General features: G+C 38.3%; 4 protein-coding genes across 5 annotated transcripts; 2 read left to right on the forward strand and 2 right to left on the reverse strand.

Annotated features, from left to right (window-relative positions):
• Nucleotides 1-1,213: 1,213 nt before the first annotated feature.
• On the reverse strand, nucleotides 1,214-4,301 carry LOC114525798. The gene is made up of 2 exons (XM_028547227.1): nucleotides 4,182-4,301; nucleotides 1,214-3,899 (listed from the first exon to the last, which is right to left on the reverse strand). Exon 2 carries the CDS (start codon nucleotides 3,850-3,852, stop codon nucleotides 1,594-1,596), a length of 2,259 nt encoding a protein of 752 aa, XP_028403028.1. The 5' UTR covers nucleotides 3,853-3,899; nucleotides 4,182-4,301; the 3' UTR covers nucleotides 1,214-1,593.
• Nucleotides 4,302-5,979: 1,678 nt separating this feature from the next.
• LOC114525733 (E3 ubiquitin-protein ligase NRDP1-like) lies at nucleotides 5,980-7,503 on the forward strand. Its single transcript, XM_028547153.1, has one exon. The coding sequence runs from the start codon at nucleotides 6,057-6,059 to the stop codon at nucleotides 6,951-6,953; it is 897 nt and encodes a 298-aa protein (XP_028402954.1). The 5' UTR covers nucleotides 5,980-6,056; the 3' UTR covers nucleotides 6,954-7,503.
• Nucleotides 7,504-7,885: 382 nt separating this feature from the next.
• On the forward strand, nucleotides 7,886-11,708 carry LOC114525635 (signal recognition particle 54 kDa protein). The gene is made up of 17 exons (XM_028547034.1): nucleotides 7,886-8,114; nucleotides 8,317-8,408; nucleotides 8,562-8,646; nucleotides 8,762-8,866; nucleotides 8,953-9,019; nucleotides 9,101-9,158; nucleotides 9,231-9,320; nucleotides 9,416-9,476; nucleotides 9,564-9,623; nucleotides 9,775-9,863; nucleotides 9,954-10,054; nucleotides 10,142-10,228; nucleotides 10,310-10,383; nucleotides 10,460-10,568; nucleotides 10,654-10,824; nucleotides 10,928-11,023; nucleotides 11,147-11,708. Exons 1-17 carry the CDS (start codon nucleotides 8,037-8,039, stop codon nucleotides 11,230-11,232), a joined length of 1,509 nt encoding a protein of 502 aa, XP_028402835.1. The 5' UTR covers nucleotides 7,886-8,036; the 3' UTR covers nucleotides 11,233-11,708.
• Nucleotides 11,626-20,759, reverse strand: LOC114525634. 2 transcript variants are annotated; one of them, XM_028547033.1, is made up of 18 exons: nucleotides 20,129-20,759; nucleotides 18,251-19,640; nucleotides 17,959-18,049; nucleotides 15,434-17,690; nucleotides 15,269-15,312; nucleotides 15,144-15,196; nucleotides 14,851-14,915; nucleotides 14,580-14,642; nucleotides 14,447-14,503; nucleotides 14,247-14,324; nucleotides 14,043-14,159; nucleotides 13,838-13,972; nucleotides 13,370-13,609; nucleotides 12,825-12,893; nucleotides 12,679-12,750; nucleotides 12,173-12,230; nucleotides 12,003-12,085; nucleotides 11,626-11,844 (listed from the first exon to the last, which is right to left on the reverse strand). In XM_028547033.1, exons 2-18 carry the CDS (start codon nucleotides 19,617-19,619, stop codon nucleotides 11,788-11,790), a joined length of 4,908 nt encoding a protein of 1,635 aa, XP_028402834.1. In that variant the 5' UTR covers nucleotides 19,620-19,640; nucleotides 20,129-20,759; the 3' UTR covers nucleotides 11,626-11,787. The 2 variants fall into 2 exon arrangements, with proteins under 2 accessions (XP_028402834.1, XP_028402833.1); XM_028547032.1 differs by having other exon boundaries at nucleotides 17,959-19,640.
• Between the last annotated feature and the right edge of the window lie 55 nt (nucleotides 20,760-20,814).

Below are 20,814 nucleotides of genomic sequence, written 5' to 3' on the forward strand. Positions count from 1 at the left end.
TCATACTAACTTTCCTGACGAAGACCCTCAGGTTAAAACGTCGAGAAATGTTTTGTCTATTTTAGGCAGTTGTTATAACACATTTGATGCTAAGCTACATCTGAAAAAATAAGAGAATAAGTACCCACATTTCATCTGTTTGCTAAACTATGATTCCGGCAGAAAATGACTGAGTATCACGTACGTTTGCACGTTTGTATCAAATACCTGCACCTTCACACTCATGAAACCTTTCAGCTATCACATAGGCTATCAGATGTGTATGATGAGCTCTCAAATATGTTATTCAATAGCTTTCTTTTTGATAACGATACAGAAATGCACAATTGTGATTTGTGAACCATTGATTACATTTTAGTGTCGACAGTGGCGTAGCCAGCCTGACGATTTTGTCCCGCTATGTAAATTTCGAGTTATTATAATTATTCATTTCTTTAGAAATTTATTGTTTTTACAGTCAATGAACACCAAAATATTAGCATAGCGGGACAAATCGTCAGGCTGGCTACGCTACTGAGTGTCGAAACTTCAAAAACACAAATTTCTGCATTGTTCTGGCAGGTTTAGTGAGTGCGGAATTTACGAAGCTTCCAGCCTCCCTCGAAACGTAAATTATTATATTTACGCTCAGAGGGAGGCTGGAAGTTTTGTTTCCGGACACACATCCCTGCAAGTATTATAAATCTTTCATACCAGTACATTCCAAGGGATCCTTCTTATGTTTATTAGTATAACCGTCTCTACAAATACAAGTGTTGTTTCCAGACTCTGTCTTTCCACAATACGAATTCGAGGGACAATCATATGTGCAGTTACCCACAGCTATGAAAACATCAATCATGATGATTAATACAAAATATTTTTGTTTTGGTATATACAGTTAATTGTATAAAAGTTGTCTTTGAAAATTCAACCAAAAACCCGCCTTAAAATACACGGCCGCGAGACCACCTCAATCGTTTGTACGACATCTGGATAGCGATATCCACCAGATTTTAGTTTTTCAATCGCTCTGAAATTGCCCGTTTTTAAGTTCCAACCTTTCTAACAGCAGCAGCAACAACAACAACAACAACAACAACAACAACAACAACAACAACAACAACAACAACAACAACAACAACAAAATAATTGAGAGCTTACCCACAGTGATTCTCAAATAAGAAGTGATCAATAAAAAATAGAAAAACCGCATATCAGACTTTAGGCATTTGGTTGCGAATAGTTCACTCAATGCACATTAAAGTTTATTTGTATTACGTCACTTTGATTGCTAAGCAAAGCGAACAAGCTAATACGCATAAAATGCTAATTAATTAATGCGCTAATCAAAATAAGAACTATGCTTGCGTGTTTGACCTGTACATTATATGGTAGGAAAAAGATAGGATAAAAAAACTTTAAAGTTTTTTATATTCATGCATTAAAACTCGTAAGAGTTCTACTGGCTATTTACAAAAATTTCTTAACTAGACTCATTAATGTTGGAGTTCCATTCAGACAAGATCTGAAATTACATTTAGAACTAATATTTTGATAATAATGTTGTCTTTCTAGAGTAGTGCAATCGCCACTCCCCCTATCCACCGCCGCCTAATAAGGGCCATCGGGTGGCCCCAGCATCACCCCCACTGCGGTAAAGAGCCCTGGATGAACAACTTTCACGCTCATCGTGTGATCGCCGGGGTTTACTCTTAATGCTATGATCTGTGATAATGTCTGTGCGTACTGACTTTGCGCTCTTATCTGTCGTCTATTCACGACGTCATCATCAAGCCATACTTCCGCGACTCCGCATTTCCAACATGTCCGCGTCGCGAAGACGACTGAGCGACTTTGGATCCGCCGTTTATGACCAAGCGGGGGGACTGTAAACGAGAGAGTCAAGCTGGCGCCGACATCTTGTCCCGTCCATCCGCTATACGCATCTGCGCGGCATGCTTCTGCCGTGTGGCAATGTCCACCGCCAATAGCTTTATCATGAACATAGTCAAAACCGTAATTTTCCATCACTCCAACTTCCATGCCGTTTGTTATAATTTTTCTTTTGTAGTTCGGAGTGACTGTAGTCCAGCATACTGGGTCAGTGATAACCTTGCTTTGTCGGGCAATAAAGACAGGTTTGGGCAAGATCACTTCATCGTGGAACACCAGCCGGGAAAGCTCGTGCACGTGATCCATATTATCCAATAGGAGATCACGAAATAGATTGATAACCATAAGGGAAATGTGCGCATGTCCGAGTTGATTGATATGGTGACCATCCTTACAGATAACGGTGCAGCCTTTCAAAGGAACGCGGAATTTTCCATCAATCACAGGACAAACAGCATCGCGCCAACTGAAAGTAGTGACTTCGTAAGCATCCGACAACAGCCGCTGGCCAAAATCCTCGAGATTCGTGCAGCCTTGGTAATAGGAACGACCACTGAGCAGGTTGACGTATAACAACGCAGGCTCAGTCGGATATTCCAAGAGTTGTCGGGTGAGCTGCTCGATAGGAAGGCTCAAATTAACATTGTTCGGTAATTCATGAAGATCATTTACTGACATCTCAAGCAAGATTAAGTCAACGTCCTTCTGAACATACGAACGATGGCAATATTGAAAGAAATCACTTCCTGTGCCACCCATTGCAATCTGACGAGTTTTCAGATGGGAACCAGTTAGTGGAGTTATCGTCTTTTGCCACCAGTCTAAGATAACTCGAAAGAATATCCCGTCTGTTCTCCCTTCATCCTGTTGTATCCCCCCTCCAGCGGTATTTGATCCTCCTATAACAGCCATATGAATATTCTCGCCTTTAAACACTTTAAATAGTTTATGTTTCAGTCGTCTATTCCATCTGTTTTCAACGACATCTTGAAGCAAAGCTTCGTGGATACCAAGATCAGACATTGAATTGAAACGATCTTTAAACTTCCAAATATTAAAGGGATGAAGAAGCAGAGCATCGCGAAGTGCTCTCATTTCTGTTTCGTTGAGGAATTTCGAGGCATCATCGTCGTTATATTTACGATGTTTCTTTTTCTTTTTTTGATGAACATCATCGTTATATTTACGATGTTTTTTCTTCATCTTTTTATCATCTTTCTTATCAGATGTCTCACTATCTTTGCTTGCTGTTGTTTCAGGCATTTTTTTGTTTGAATTCGAAACACTGTGATCATTGCTCGAGGTTGCTTCCTTTTCCCCACTTTTACCATCATCATCTTTCTTCTTCATTCCCAGCTTGCTCTTGATTTTATCCTTCATCTTATCATACAGTATCTTGTGTAAAATAGGAAACTCTTTTTCATCCTCAGAGGCAGCATTTTCCTTCTTATTTTTCCATCTGTCTTCCTTCGTATCTGATCCCCCACCAGCTTCTTTGATTTGTATCTCCTTGCCCCGATTATTATCCTTGAACCGTTTATCATTCTTAAAAATATCCCCTTCCTTGTTTATTGATTTACGAGAGTGTTTTGAAGTATATTCCTTTTTGATTTTTGATAAAATGTCATCTGAATCTTGTGTACGTGTTCTGTGCGATGTTTTTTGCACCCCTGTACGATGCTTTGACTTTCTTTCTCCCTTCTTCCGTGCAGCAAGCTTTTCTTTGTGTCCATGTTCTTCTGCTAAATGGTTGTCATCGTTTCTGTGTTTTTTAAAATTGTTTTTAGCCAGTGGTGAGCTGTGTCGTTTGCCTTTTGATCCATGATACAAAACTTCAGCATTTTTCAACCCATTGTCTCGTTTACCAGAAGATCTGGTTTGCCGAATGTTTCTTTCTTCAACACTGGCTTTAGAAACAAGAACACTGTTCACAGTAACAACGAATGTCACAAGTATGTAAAGGCCATTCATTCGCATCGTAACTTCAAATCACATCGTGATAATACTTGCTAAAATCTTTCATGCTGGAAAAACAGAGAATGAATGAGATTAACAGGAGAGATAATACAATTCTTGTACAGTACAGTCCAAATTACACGACACTTCTATCCACTGCTAATTCAAAATTTCACTTTCCTTTGACAAACACGTTTGAATTAACGTTTGATGCCATGATATCCTTATAAACAATCCTAATTCCATATCATATCCCACTATGAACAACTGATTTTCCTCTAGCCGGGCTTATTTAACAAAATTACACAGGGATAAAATGGTATCACACCAGCAAATTATTTTAAACGTACCTTGCTTTAATGAAGTCATTTTGAATTCGTCAGAACCAGAACTACAGTTCTCACATTTCTAACGAAATGAATTCCTCGGTAAATTTTCATGAAGAACTGAAGTTTATTGTCATTATTGATTACAACGCGTGACCGGCAGGTGGCATATTTGACACGATCATAAAGCGTGAAATATCCCTTTTTTTAGTTTGCAAACATTATACGATTAGCAAGTAGCCAAGTACGATATGTGTATACCGTTTGTGGCAAAAATAGATATAGATAGATAGATAATGCAACTATATAGTTGCCAAACGTTCATTTAATTGCGTTTCTTCACAAGATATTTTATGTCTATAGTGTTTGCACGTAAGAAGAATCTCAAATTGTTTCGGAAAAGTTTGATTTTGGGATTCAGTGATTCTCATCTTGGGATGTTGGACATTATAAATCAAAGGCTGTTCATATTTAGGATAGATTTATGAAGAATATTAATAAGCAAACGGTATTTTTGATGAAGGACGAAATCCTATAGTGACAGGCATCGCATGTAATAACTATGCAACCTGTTGTGAATACAGCCGTAAAAATTTGAGCTCTATGAAAAAATCTTGCGAAAAAATAGTATTTTATCAAGCATCCAATATTGCATTAGATTTCAGTAAAAACATCTGCAATGATATTAAATAACCTTCCTTTCGACACAACCTCTCGCGTTTTGAGAAGCTTAATTAATGGCCTTATTACATGGCAGGTGATTTTAATTCAGTGGATAAAATTGCTCAAAAAACATAAAGATTTAAGATACACTGTGACTAACAAACTATAAGCTATATTTGGGCAAGCTTTAAATTTTAAAACAATACAAATTCACAAGAACAATATTTGCAGATCGAACACTTAAAAACACGCCAAGGTAAACAACTGAACAACACTTTTTATACGACATTTTATACCTAAAGTACACGAACCTCGCAACGACTACCGAAAGTCCGTCAGCTGGAGAAACAGCAAAGAATTATACTTATTTAAAGGCTTAAATTAAGCAGTTGTATTTTACAGCAGCCCAGTTAAAAAACGCAGCTTACGTCTTATAATATAACTTAGCCAAATCAGTGAATTCGACTAGTCAGGATGGAGATGAGAGTCAATAACAAAAATCATCAAATACATTTTCAATTTGTCCATGCAGAACTTCATGGTAATCCTATCAGCAAAGTTACGTCTGGCTGAATTTTACCCCATTTACGACTTATAGCTAAAAAAAACATTCAAAAATCCTCTACTATTTAGGAAAACAGATTACTGTATTTGTGAGTTTCGTTATTGAAAATCACTAAGTTTAATAATGATTTACATTTTATGTTATATATGTTTACTAAAACGGTAGTTATCTTTCAATTTTCATCATTGGCTTACAAATGTGTGTGTGTTTTATGGGTAAAGTATAATTACCCGTTCTATATTTTGATTAATTTTGCTTGTTCTCTGAGCAATGCAGGTGATATTTGTGTTCGGAATGATAATAGAAAGAGATGACAATGTGTCGTGTACATTCAAATGCAAATTTGAAGTTCGTTGTTCTATAAATTCATAGCTATCAAACACAACTTATGTGCTTCAGATAAGAAACATACTTTTAAACAGTACTTCGACTATACAGGAATGCTTTTGAGCGCAGTATAATGCCGCAAATTTACATGAAAATTAGTTCATTGCGTGATTTCAAAGCATTATCGATCATAATGAGATATTTTGAAACAAAGAAACATTAAGATCAGTGTGTTTATGACGTCACTTATTAAAGGTACATGTTAAATTAGTTCAAATTGCCGGCTACCTTAAATAGACGTACGAAGTCCTATCGATTCTACAGTGTATCGCGCTAGTTCAAGGATGGGTTACGCTATTCAACGTTTTGTAAGCAATATAGACCCGAATTTAATTTGTGGTATTTGTGCGAACGTTTTGAAAGACGCAGTCATAACACCGTGTGGCCATAGTTTTTGTCAACAATGTTTAGAGACGTGGCTTGATCGATCAGAGACCGATACTTGTCCAACTTGTCGAACGACAACTTTAGTTTTTGACCTCATCCCTGTCTTAGCCGTGCGAGGAATCGTTGGGAACCTTCATACGAGCTGCGAAAATGCGGAAAACGGTTGCAAAATGGTTATGAAATTAGACAGCATCGCCGGTCATGTTCGTCACTGCGAATACGCTTCAGTGAAATGTTACGGTTGTGGAGAGCAAGTGAAGAAATTCGAAGTTCCTGAACATCATGCAAACTGTAAAAGCGTCAAAAGTTTAACTAAAGGTGACAGAAAACCGAAGAATTCTGTGGTGGAGGAACTATCCAAGACCGTTGCCTCGTTAGAAGCGGATTTGAAACGAACCAAAAAAGCGTTGAAGATTTCTCAAGATGAAGTTCGGAAAGTCGAACGGGAATTGCGGGAAATTAGGAACGATTTTAACACAAGAGAAGGTGAACAGAATGCATTTGATCAAGACTGGGATCCGGATTATAATTACGGTTATTCTCCACAAAGCATCTCGCTATTAGCTCGACTGATATCAAGATATTTGCTGGAAAAACCGTTTTACATCGACAGGAACCGCATCTTCACCGCCGCTAAACGCTGCTATGATTTCTATTACAACTACCCTGGCTACACTCAAGACGTACACATGCTCGTTGCAACTTGTTTTGCTTCGAATTGGTTCAGCGAACAGCAGAGAAAACATTTTAATCGTTGGCTAGGAGTTGTCGTGACACCTCAGTGTTCAAGATAAGCTGTAGTGAATGATAAATGAACATTACGATAACACGCAATTAATATCACTTCAAGTGGACTGAAATCACGGGGTGCTTTTGTCTTCACACGGCTTGGAAAATATTAATTACTTGCTAATAACTATTGTTATGAAAATTTCTTCTGAAGCTGACGTATAGAATACGATAGTGACAAGAATACAAGATATAAACAAATTCAATCGAACAGTAAATTAAAGAATCGTAATGTATTATAGGATTCAAGTTTAGACTGAATTGTAGCTACATTCTACAATATTTTCTTACATAGTACTGACGTTGAAAGGACATTGTTTATTATTTTTCTCACTATATTGTAAAGTAATCAATGTGTATCGCTTCGTATCCGTAAATGGAATGAAATGCCCTGCGTCCAGACTGCTGTCTGTAATGCATATTGCAGAGTGCAGACGATCATAAATTAAAACCGGTAAAAAGTAATTTCAATCTGACAGTCTAACTTTTTACAGCTGAACTGGCCAGCTGAAAATCGCCTAGACAGAATCAAGGACCTGATTCAAACTGGATCGAAGTAATCATTACTTTCGTTTTGTGGAAATTCACAGCGAAAACAAATATATTTTATTAATTTCTCCTGCAGAGAGAACCACCTGAAGTGTCTACTCAAAAACCTTTGACATGCAAATTTATACAAATCACTAAACATACAAATATGTCCATATTTTGAAAAAAATCCGAAAATGTTCCAATCGGGCAAAACTAGGCAACAAGTTTATATGCTGAATTATCATTGGTTAGTTTATCAGATTTACAATTGGTTAGATTTCCTCGGCTCTGATTGGCTAAATCTGATTCAGTTCTGAAGAAACGGTGCGCTAAAAATAAAGACAAAAGACATTTTTTACGACAGACAATCTTCCGCGTCAGGAAAATCCGAATCGGGTGACAACATGGCCGATCTTACGTGTCCTTTTAAATAAAAGAGATTGGTGAAGTTTTGTGGTTTACTTGCTGTTTTTCATTCAAATACAGCAGAAACCAAGTTTATATGATAATAATAAACACAGTGGATTCATAACCGTCGTTTATTTCGCGATTCCGATATGGTTTTAGCCGATTTAGGACGTAAAATAACTGAAGCTCTACGATCATTGAGCAACGCTACAATTATAAACGAAGAGGTAAGGGTTTATATTTGTTTAATAGAAGTATTATCAATCGCAAATGCTCTGTGAAAAGTTATATGATTCATTATAGTCGTGGAGACAAAACTAACTCTACTCAACATATTTTGATGTATTCTATATGATTTAGATTTTAGACAATGTTTAGTCAGTGGTTTAGTCTCTTGATTGATGATAAGTTATGATCATTGAATCTTAGGTATTAAATTCCTTATTGAAAGAAGTATGCAAGGCTTTGCTTGAGGCTGATGTGAACGTTCAGTTGGTTAAGAAGTTGAGAGAAAATGTGAAGTAAGTTGATCGTAAATACGAATGTTTTATATGTACATCAAGGATGTAGCTGGTATTAAATGATACCAGGGTTGATCCTGTCTTTCATCCTGTGACTAAGCCTTGCCTCACAAAACTAACCTCTTGCCATTCTACTATATTTTCTCCGTTTAGATCAGCCATTGATTTTGAAGACATGGCTGCAGGGCTGAACAAACGAAGGATGATACAGCATGCTGTATTCCAAGAACTCTGCAAAGTATGTTTGATGAATCAACTTGCGGCGACCAGCAAATGAACACATCAATAGATGTAAACAAAGTTTCACAAACAGAACTACAAACCATGGAATATATTTTATCATTCTCACCTAGCTTGTGGATCCTGGGGTAAAGACATGGCAACCACAAAAAGGAAAACCAAATATAATCATGTTTGTTGGTCTACAAGGAAGTGGAAAGACCACAACGTGTACTAAGGTAGGAATATCATGAACATTGTAGGTATATATCAGATCCTGTCAACCTCCAGTTATTCATTAAGATATTATATTTGTTCTTCACAGTTAGCTTATCACTACCAAAGAAAAGGTTGGAAGACATGTTTAACATGTGCTGACACATTTAGAGCAGGTTTGTTTATTTCTCACTTCTTTTTATCCATAACCATTCAGTATTTTTGTCCAATGTTGCTAATCTTTTCTTATGAAACAGGAGCGTTTGATCAGTTGAAACAGAATGCAACGAAAGCTAGGATTCCTTTCTACGGGAGGTATGTACAATCATGCATATATTTCATGAAGTATGTGTAGATAATCATTCAAATAATAATCATAATTTTTAGCTATACAGAAATGGACCCTGTCATCATTGCCCAAGATGGGGTGGATAAATTTAAATCTGAAAAATTTGAAATTATAATTGTTGACACAAGGTAGGATTATTACATTCATCTCAACTTTTGTCATCAGTGTCCTACATATTGAGTTAAGATCTTCCCTCTAATTTATGACCATACCTTGTCTTTAGTGGTCGTCATAAGCAAGAAGAATCGTTATTTGAAGAAATGTTACAAGTTTCTAATGCAATAGTGAGTTGTTAAAGTACCTACCTCAATGGCAGAAATGCTAGTAAGTCACTAGCTTCATGGTTCCTAATTTTAATTTGTTTATCACAGGATCCTGATAATATTATTTTTGTTATGGATGCCACCATTGGTCAAGCTTGTGAATCGCAGGTAATTTTTCATTCAATGTTTTCTTTGCTGGATTGTAACACACTAAGCACAGCTAACCACATAAATTCTCCAGACAAATCTGGTATAATTTCAACAAAGCCTAAATTCCATTGTCATTTTATGTACAAGATACAAATCTCTTTCATCCTAGGCTAGGGCATTTAAAGAAAAAGTAGATGTTGCTTCAGTTATTGTGACAAAGTTAGATGGCCATGCTAAAGGTGGTGGAGCATTGAGTGCGTAAGTAATCTACACAATTGTAATTCCATTTTGTATTGAATACTATGTAGGCTCATCTTTGATTCTTCCTTTACCTCCAAATCAATTCAGAGTTGCTGCCACAAAAAGTCCAATAATTTTCATTGGCACTGGAGAACATATTGACGACTTTGAGCCTTTCAAGACAAGGCCATTTATCAGCAAATTATTAGGTTTGTGAACTGATATAGCAACCTGCTATGATTACCAGCAGTTTGTTTTGCAGTTTTAATTCAACATGCTTTCCTGTCCTTTGTCAGGTATGGGTGATATTGAAGGCCTTATTGATAAGGTGAATGAACTGAAGTTAGAAGAAAATGAAGAATTGATAGGAAAACTAAAACATGGTAAGATATTGTCTTAGATTTTTTGAAATGGTAAACTATACTACTAAACTAAATCAATGTAAAAACATTTTCACTTTTTAGGTCAGTTCACACTAAGAGACATGTATGAACAGTTTCAAAATATTATGAAAATGGGACCCTTCAACCAGATTATGGTACATTGTTTGAAGCATGTTATTAGAATGTGAATATCTTAATCCTAATCACTTGACTTCTGTGGTATTCTTTTAGGGAATGATACCTGGTTTTGGTAGTGATTTCATGACGAAAGGAAATGAACAAGAATCCATGGCTAGGCTAAAGAAGCTCATGACAATCATGGACAGCATGAACGACCAAGGTTACTATTTGGACACCAATACCAATTTGATATATATTCATGAAACAATATGCAACCAACATCCTTTAATTTCTGTCAATTCCAGAACTGGATAGTCTTCAAGGATCAAAGTTGTTTTCACGGGAACGAGGTCGAGTGGCAAGAGTTGCTCGTGGGTCAGGAACCTCGGTTCGTGAAGTTGATGAACTGTTGTCTCAGTACAATAAGTTTGCTGCGATGGTTAAAAAGATGGGAGGAATCAAAGGATTGTTTAAAGGTCAGTTTTATGGAATATTTCATCTGATGTGATGCCTCACACTTCTTCTTCTTTTGAATTTGGGTTAATCAAGATCTACAATGTTTTAATATGTTTCTCTAAGGTGGTGATATGTCGAGAAACATAAATCCTTCTCAGTTCCAAAGACTAAATCAACAAATGGCAAGGATGATGGACCCCAGAGTCCTGCAACAAATGGGTATGTTCATAACTCTGTCATGTTGTTTTACCCTTCAATTCACTGACATCACTATCAGAGGAGCATGCCCAGTCATGTCTGTCTCGACACCACAGCTGCTTACAAACCTTTCTTCATTTCCAGGTGGTATGCAAGGTTTACAAAGCATGATGAGACAATTTCAAGGAGCAGGTGGAATGCCAGGAGGCAGCGGTGGTGGACATAATTAGGCCACATTGAGTGGATGGAAGATAACAAATATGGGGAGGTGTGGTGTGGAAAAGACACAGAGCATTGTTGGCATGTTACCATAGAAAATATCTCTGGCATCCATTATGGAATCATATCATTTCCTAATGAAAATCTCCTCTAATTCCTTTTGTTAAAACAGGCACTAGCTGCCCCACTTTCATATGATTTGTAATTTAAAAGCATCTTCTTTCAAAAAATAGTTGTAACTACTGCACGTATGATGCTCAACATTATTCCTCCATTTTGCACAAACAGAACTTTTGCAAATTCGCATATGGACAGGGAAAAGGGTCCATGCAGGTTCCTTAAAGTATTAATATGCATGCTTAAACCCAATGTGGTTCACACAACATTCACACACAACTTGTCCTATTTTCTTTACTTTCTTTCCAAGTAATGAAGAATATAAATATTTCTAATGTACAAATAATGCAATTTAGAAACTGGTCAATAAATAACCCAATGCAATTTCCTGTCTCCTATGTTTGTGTCACACAACGTTCAAGATACCTCAGTTGATCCAGGGAACTGCCTCAATCTGTAGCATTTGGGACATGACTTAGTATATGTTCTGTGGCTGCTTGAATAACCTGGGTAACAAAAGAAAGTGGTGCAGTTTAGAAAACTTGTAGTGCATAATATAACATAGTTACTAACATGTGTAAGAATTAAGCAGGATAGGACCTAGAGTTCGTTGGTATATTTTGTGCTATTAACGTAAAGATAACTAAGGTCTTGAAATACTTACATCCAGTTGTTTCCCTCGTGGGAAGTTATGAGCACATTCATCCCAGAAACAACTTTTAAAGTCAACAATTTGATTGATATGATCTGCAAAGAATGATCAAACAACACATTTGTGTGAGGACCATACTCACTCACATAGGATAATCTTTCAACACATCAACAGCCAATTACCTTGCACGTGTTGTTTCAAATGTTTCAGCAATCCGAAGTTCAGAGAGCAATTACCCCACTGAATCAAGAGGCAAACAAGATTTATTTTAGTTTAAACTGGGCCAAGATTGACTGTACATCATTGTCACACATTGGTTAATTTGGAAACTATAAACTAGTAGCACATTCCGCTGATCAGCGAAATCGCCAACGTAATATTGAGAAACAGGCCTTAAGCCGGTTTTCCACTAGCGATATTTTTCGCGCGAAGCGACATTTTATTTTTGTTTCAGAGCTATCAACTGCAACCATCTGGAACAAATTGCTCAAATACAAAGGAATAAAGTCGCTTCGCGCGAAAAATATCGCTAGTGGAAAACCGGCTTTATTCAGGTTTATCATCTTATCCACTGGAATTGTGCAGTCAACATGATCAAAATGCGACGTATAAACTAGTTTTAGAGGAGAACTGAGAAGACCTCTAATTGCCCTGGTTTCATGAGAATTTTACGATGAATTTCACATACTTTACAACAATGGTATTTTCGTAGATCCAACTTAATCCCTGAGACACGCCCGTGACGGCAACCAGTGTATATCTATAGATAGAGAACATGTTTTGTCAATTCGTTTGGTGACAGAAGCGAGATTGACGACGAACGCTCGAACTTACCATGTCTCCAAACACGGATAGAGAGAATATCATGTCTGTGTTTCCATACAACTGCAATAAATCACCAGACTAGAAAAATGACACCAAGTCAGTAGAGTTAGTTTAACTTTTCTCTAAACATGTAAACCTATGATCCTTACTGGACCTCTAGGAAGAACAGTTTAGAACTGATAGAGCTATCCAGTATAAATAAAGTTAGTTTAGTTTAGGTTTCCTCCTGTAGTAACACTGGATCAATAAGAGATGATCCTTACTGGACCTCTTGGAAGAACAGTTTAGAACTGATAGAGCAATCCAGTATAAATAAAGTTAGTTTAGTTTAGGTTTCCTCCTGTAGTAACACTGGATCAATAAGAGATCATCCTTACTGGACCTCTTGGAAGAACAGTTTAGAACTGATAGAGCAATCCAGTATAAATAAAGTTAGTTTAGTTCAGGTTTCCTCCTGTAGTAACCAGAGTCCACTAGTGGTAACACTGGGATCAATACGAGATGATATTCTCTGGACTGGTAAGCGTTACCGGACTACAAATCAACGAACGTACCTTAATATCAAAGCATCGAATAATCTTATCAAGTGATGACGTCACTAAGACTCCTCCTGATGCCTGAATACCGCTGACACTCATGGTATGACCGGTATAGGATCGCACCAGCTCCCCGGTATTGATGTTATGTGACTGTACGACGGTATCCGCTGATCCGCTGTACAGAATGTTTTCAAGCACTTGCATACACAGCACGGTCAGTTTGTGGTCTTTGATATGACGCAGTAGAAGACCGGACTATTGGAGAGAATTTGAAGGTTACGTCATGTTACTGACAGTAAATATGATTCATGTTCCTGACGAAGGCCCTCTGGTCGAAACGTCGAAAAATGTTTTGTCTATTTAGGCAGTTGTTAAAACACATTTGATTGTGAATTATATACAACAGTGATAAGTCCATGATAAGTCCTGTATGGTATGGCACACACACTCTAGTCGAAGGCTAGTTCACGACAAACAACTTACACTCTCGTCTCGAATCGTAATAGTCGAGTCAAATGACCCTGTACAAAGTAGGGAGCGTTGTCCCTCTGTTGCAGATGATAAACAGCTTATTCTACTTGGTTCATGGCAATTAAATTGATCAATACACTCGTTCGTCTAGAATAGAATATAAGTACAGTTTAGAACTGATTTACATAGAAATCGACAAAATCTATTATATAAATACCTTCAAGTCTATGACAGCAACGAAACCAGAACTAAGACCAACAAACAACTTTCCAAAGGCGACATGAAGACACATTACTCTACCACGAAAACTAAACTTGTGCGTACAGACACCAGACTAAAAGGAAACGAAGAACATGGATGTGTGATGTTGAAAAATCTTCATTTTTGGTTGAAAATAGTCACATAATCGCGGTTTATCTACCTTGATGTTGTAAGCTCTAACTGAGAGGTCGTTAGCTCCAGTGAACAATCTTTCCACCTTTTCATCGTCGGTGGATATCTGGAATGTAACAAGTAGCGAGTATTTTCTCATCAATTTTTACTGCTCCAAGGCAAATGTTTCAGCATCTTCAATTGTGGACTCAATATTTTGTTGTTTATATAATATTAACTGCAAATTACCTCAAGGCAGTTGACCGCCAAATCGTGACCTTCATAAGTCTTCATACATTCTCCAGTCTAAATATAAATGAGAGATCGACCTCATGAGTTGAAAACAATGGTGACACAGGCATTGACACATATCAAAGCTCACCTTTAAATCAAAAGCTTTGACAGTTCGATCTGCCGAAGCGCTGAACAACTTCCCATTGTGGGGCTGTTAAAAGAGAAACAGGAAACGTTACATCGTAAGCCTCGGCTCTCGCAAGTTATTACAATCAAACTGCTTCAAGATTTTAGTCATCTTCTAAACCTATTGTATATAAAAATATTTCAAGAAGCTTTCATAGTGTAACTCGATTATCTCGCTCTGATCATTCGTTCATAATTCGTTGATAATTCAGTAGCCATAGGATACTGCTTACCAGTATAGCACATACTGCATCCGTGTGTCCCACAAAATCCACCTCGCCTGTTGAACCCACAGCATCTAGAAAATCATTTATAAGATCGCTATAATGCACTATTTTATACATTCAGATTATAACCCACAGAAAGACCGATTAAACGAATCGTGTTTAGCTTAAAAGGCTAGTCCTTAAATAGAAAACAGACCGAAAGATCCGTTAATGGTGTTTTCAATTCTTTTGTGTACTTGAGCTTCGAGCGGGCTTCGCTCAAATGGTTTTAGAAAAAACGGAGAGGCTAAAATCATTACCTTTTTCATTTTCCAAGCTGGGTACGGTACTGCTTATCCTATCTTGATCGCATCTAAAAATATCAGAATACACTTTCATTTCTTTAAATTTCCTTTTCAAAATCCGAATCAAATTTGCTCCTCACCTCAACTTCCTAGCCAGATTCTCTCTCTCCTTCTCTGCCAAGACCTACAAAGAACAATTGGTATATATTACCGTATATTCTCTAGGGATGTACCCCCCAACCCTTTAATCACACCCCACCTCACACCGCTACCTATTATAGCTGAGTAGCCCGAGTTTACACTACCTCTTTTGGTCCATCAGAATCATTAATCATTGGATCATCAGTAGTACTTGTTATCTCAAGGCAGCCCAAAAACTGCTTCGTCTTATTTGAAATATTTTTACCATCATCCGCGTTTCTTGCATTAAAATCGGTAGAAAGATCCTCAAGTGTATTTGAACTGCACCGCTTCCTTGCCAGCTGACCGGCTTGGCTCTTTCTGAGCACCAAAGTTCCATCGCTATTTAAAGTGATGGTGGATCCGTCCGAACTTTCGAATGTCTCAATTTCTGTCAAGAGTTCCGTTCTGGGGGCCTGTGAGGATCTGTCCCAACCAACACGCCGTTGTGTTGTGGGTTTATGCCTGGTTTGGTTCGCACCACTGCCACTTGACGATGCCACGGGGTAATGCTGGACACTCGAAGTATGTGCTGATATCGCGGGATGGTGAGGGTCACTGGTGTTGGAAGACAAGCTATCATTTCGCAGAATGATTTCAGAAGGAGCAACATCATGATCGTCTGGAATATTTCCATATCTTGTTGATCCACGATGGCTGGAGGTGATTTCATCGTTTTTGCAAGAATCTTTACCTGAAATGCACTTCCTCGTGTCTCTCCTCTCATTCAAGGCGTTTCCTTCCGTAAAATCACGTGTGCTACTTCTCTGAGCTTCTGGAACTTTGTCTATTACATCATTGTACTTCTCAAACCGTGGGTCACCTCGATTGTACGATTTATCACCATCTTCATTATCCCTCTGTTTACCCATATCACATTCAATACTCCTTTGAGTACCTGAAACACCCTCATTACCCCTTCGTGTACCCATACCATCATTACCCGTCTGGGAACATGTCTTATCAACATTACTACTCCTTGCTGTACCTTCATAGCCATCAGGAGTCCCTTCATCGTGGCTTTGCGCTTCCTTGAGAATCTTAACACGCTTTGACCGGACATGATCAATACGTTGTTTAATTTCCATCTCAGAAGACTGCAATTTCTCTAAATCTTGTTGCATTCGTTGCATCTTGAATCGAACTTTCGTCACCTCCGACTGAACCATACTTAGATCCTGGATGTACTTTTGTTCTTCCCGCTCCAAAGAGAGAAGATCGTTTACATTCAGTCTTACACTATTTCCTTCGGGCTTCTTTTCCTCACGCCGCTGATCGGGAGAAGCAACACGTGGTTTCTTCGCGGGCTCATTCAAATTCTGAGAATCCTGGGAATGTCTTCGTTTGGGAATGTCTCGGGAGGATTGCCCTAAGAATGGCTGTGGTGGCATCTCTGATGACCGAGTTGGAACCTTCCCCGAAAACTCGTTTCCTTTTCCGAAACTTCCCAGTTCAATCATTGGCGATGCAGGTGCACGGTATCTAGTGTTAGGTGGGTAACGAAATCGCGGGCCAAATGGTATCCTGGGGCTAAACCCGGGGGATGCGACTAATCCCGGGGATGCTACTAGCCCGGGGGATGCGACAACCCCAGGAGATGGGAGCAACCCAGGGGAACCTTGCGGTCGAGAACGATACGCTTTTGATTTGTAGGAATATCGTGATCGGTGGGGTGGTCTATACACCTGGCTTGGAAAGCTGGAGAATGGAAGAGTACCAAAACTTGGACTGGATGGCGATGCTGGATTATCTACGCTATTAAGATCTATCATTGCATCCAAAGGTTTCATCCGAGGAGCTCCTCTACGCTCGTGTAGACGATTTGTAGCACCAAGATCAATCATCTTCTCGTTGGCCAGGCGAGAGTCTGGGGGAGGCGAACAACACCCACCAGGAATTTCTACCATTGCTTCAGGACGACCATCACTCGTTGCTAGACTTGGTAAAACTGGTGATTTTGAACGATTTCTCGGCAGAGGATTCTTCATGAGGTTACCATCTTTTTTATAACCACCACGTACCATCATCGAGCCATTTGGGGAACTGGTGTTTCTTCGATCAATCATCACGGGAGATTTTGAAGAACCCCTTGAAACAGCGTGTTTTGCTTTCTCCAAGTAGTTAGGGAACTGTTGACCACTTCCGAGGTCTATCATGGATTGCTTAATGCCTGGAGGAGTATTTCCTGATCTTTCAGTCCTGATTGGAGACCTGGAAGAGCTTCTAGGAAGGATCATCCCTTCTTTTGGAATTTCGTTCAAATGAGACGAAGCAAAGGGACTTTTTCTACGCACATGAGGAGCAAGGTCGCTGAGCTGGGTTGTGCTTGAGTTGAGGTCAATCATTGGTCCAGTACCACTGGCAATAGAACCAGGAGGCGATCTACATAATTGTACATATTAGTCAAAGATATAATCAGAAATTTTCACAAGGCGCTGTCAACAATCTGTATTTCTGTATCTAAAACTATCCCTAAAAGACTGATTCAATATTTGATGCACAGTAGAAACTCAAGGAGAACCCTTGCCTATTCTGCATCTGAGTTTGTTCGTAGTAATCAAATTGCATCCTAATAGTTACAACCAACCGCATCATATTACAGTAATAATCTTAGTGAGTTACCCATATTTTCCCACCAAGACAAGCTTACCTGGATGAACTTCTTGCAGGCGAAACTCTCATCTGTCTAAAATGACTTGTCCTCTCCAGATCAACTGCAGTCTCATCAGAATTGAATGAATCTAGTAGAGATGCATGTCCATTATCATTCAATGGTGCATTCTTGTTTGCATTCTTACCACTTGTGTGTTGAACTGTATCTTTCCTGGACTTCTCAGTGTAATTAAATGGCAATCTTTCAACCCCAACTGTCGACCCTTGGGAATTATACAGCCTTAGTTTATTACAAGGCAATTGAGTTCGTTTTAGCCTGTCTACCACACCTTTGTCAATGTCACTTGTATTGCTATGGTCTTTACCCAAACCAGTGTCAACTCCTTCTAATGGTGGTGAACTTGAGTTTCTGCCAGTAGGTGGGTTAGGGGGTGGACTATCTTTCTGTAAGAGACTCACATAGTGAGAGCCAAGGTCAACCAACCCATGGCTTTGCAATTTACCAGTGTGATTTTCAAGATTTCGAGCTGGTAGTCTACCTTCGTATGTTGATGAACTAAACCGGCGTCTACTTGCCGCCTTTCCTGGGACAGATTTCAGACCAGTTTGATATTCTGAAGGTGAGACTGATTTGCTTTTGGGATGAGCAGGTTTCTGGCTTTGTGAAGCTGTAGCATGACTATGATTCCCTTTTTTGCTTTTTTTAAACAAGTCAGTGGACTTTGCAGCTTTGATTCTATTCAGGGCTTCATCCTCAGAATCGGTAATGCCAGACTTTTTAGAATGGGTAAATCTGGATCTTGACTTGTTGAAGTTTGGCACAATGCTTCCTGAGTGACCTTCATCATGACGTTTTGCAGCACCATATTTTGAAGTCAAAATTCGTCTAATTTCAAGAGGTATAACTGATTTCTTGGAAAGCTCCAGACTCTTTTCATCCCAATTTAAACCTGTTCCAGAACCTGGTAAGCCTTCTCTGGTAATCTTTTGTTTTCTAGATGCCACACTTTGATTCTTTTCAGTTAAACCTTCATCAACACCCACATGTAATGATTTGTTTTCGTCATTATCGTCAGTTGAATACAACACCATATCTGAGCCAGAATCATGCTGACCTTTCTTAAGTGAATCATCCTTTGGTATATGTACTTTTGGGAGATTTTTTGCCTCCAATAATTGTGACCATGTGAGTTCAGGACCCGATGGTATGGAATTTAAAGATTGCTGTAAATGTGATCCAAGGTCCATTGTTGGATACTCATGGTTGGTCTTGGAAGATATGGAACTATCCAATGACAACCTTTCACGCTTTATTTTAGCAGGTATGGAGGAGGTATTTGACGGATCAGAATCTGGTAATTCTTTGCCTTGTGTTTTGATTTGATTTTGCAGATGCTCTAATTCAAAATCTTTAGGTTCAGTTTTAATCTGCACTTGTGAATGCAAAATGCTATCTGAATGCGTTTCTTCATTCTGTATCCAAAGTCTGGGCATCAACAAATTTTGCTGGTTCGTTTCAGAGGTTGTACTATGAACAGAGATATCTTGCTCCACTTGTTCGGAAAGAATACTTGAGTCGCCTGGTAGGAATCCATCAGATGGTACCTGTGCGTCATTTACACTTGCTGAATGTTGGTGCCCTCTTGATTGTGCTTCTGAAGACTTTACTTTGCGTTTTGCAGATTTTTTCCTTGACATAGTTAAATTGTCTTTCTTAGTCTAAAATAAAGAACAGTTATTAAAAAAAAAATGATGATACTGCCAATTGTTATCCAATCTGGAAAGATTCAAAGTTTATTTTAATAACGTGACACCAACGTTTGGCAACGCGGTGATACTACAGTATTTGGCATTTTATCTGAGACCAGATTCTTTCACTTGTCAGAACATAAATTTATCCATTTCAAAAGTAAATAGTTACCTAAGACACAGGCAAATACCCTGGTTAACCATATTTACCGTTCACCTCGTATATATTGAACAGACGAAAAAAATAGCAGCATATTTATAGTAAACAATATATTTCAACACAATAGAGACAGTCGCATGTTGCTAATTTGTAAAACACGTGAAGGCATATAAAAAATGTCATTTGTAAACAATATACACAGGATTTCAGGACACAACAGATAATAAACGAAGAGAAGTATACTTAGAAACTACTAAATATATAAAAGAAAAACTGGTAAATCGTAAGGGATATATACCTTTTAATTGTAGTCACGTTTCAAAAGGGAGATGTCACAGTTTTATAAACAACACGATATGCTGAGTAGTTGACTCTTTCGGTGGTTGGCTCTTGTAGTTTCGTTACTTTATCGTTTGTGTCTTCAATTTTACAATGAATCTGACGATAAAAAGCGAACAAACTTAATTTGCGTTGCAATTTCGCATATGCCTGCCATTGCGAGCTTCTTTAGTAAGTATAAAATTTCGCATGGTAAAGATCGTTTTATTCTTTCATATCCTGTGATTAGGAAAATCCGTTTCCGCATAAAGCCTTTTCCGACATCATATTTCCGTTGGACGTCAATAAAAGCAAGGAGCGGTTTCCGTTTTTACCTTTCCGGACTTCTTTGTGGCTTTATTGCTTGTCATCCCCCCTTTGGGCATAAAAAGTACAAGGGAACAAAGAGACCAGTTTATTTCCCCCCCGGAAACGGCGCTATATTTCTAAGAAGACAGGGGGAGAGTCGAGAATTACGTGATATTGGTATTAATAATTATATTTCAGCACATTTCATCGCGAAGCGTTGTGGGGTTGCAAAATGATATTCCTTGATTGTAATTTAAAACACAAACCATGAAAGCTTATTATTAGAATACTACCTTCACTGGACCACAACGTTTGAGATATCTTTTTCAGGTAGTTTAGACACAAACCACGAGAGTT

This window comes from Dendronephthya gigantea, unplaced genomic scaffold, assembly GCF_004324835.1.
Source record: "Dendronephthya gigantea isolate DGI-Jeju-01 unplaced genomic scaffold, DenGig_1.0 000035F, whole genome shotgun sequence".
Lineage (NCBI taxonomy): Eukaryota > Metazoa > Cnidaria > Anthozoa > Malacalcyonacea > Nephtheidae > Dendronephthya > Dendronephthya gigantea.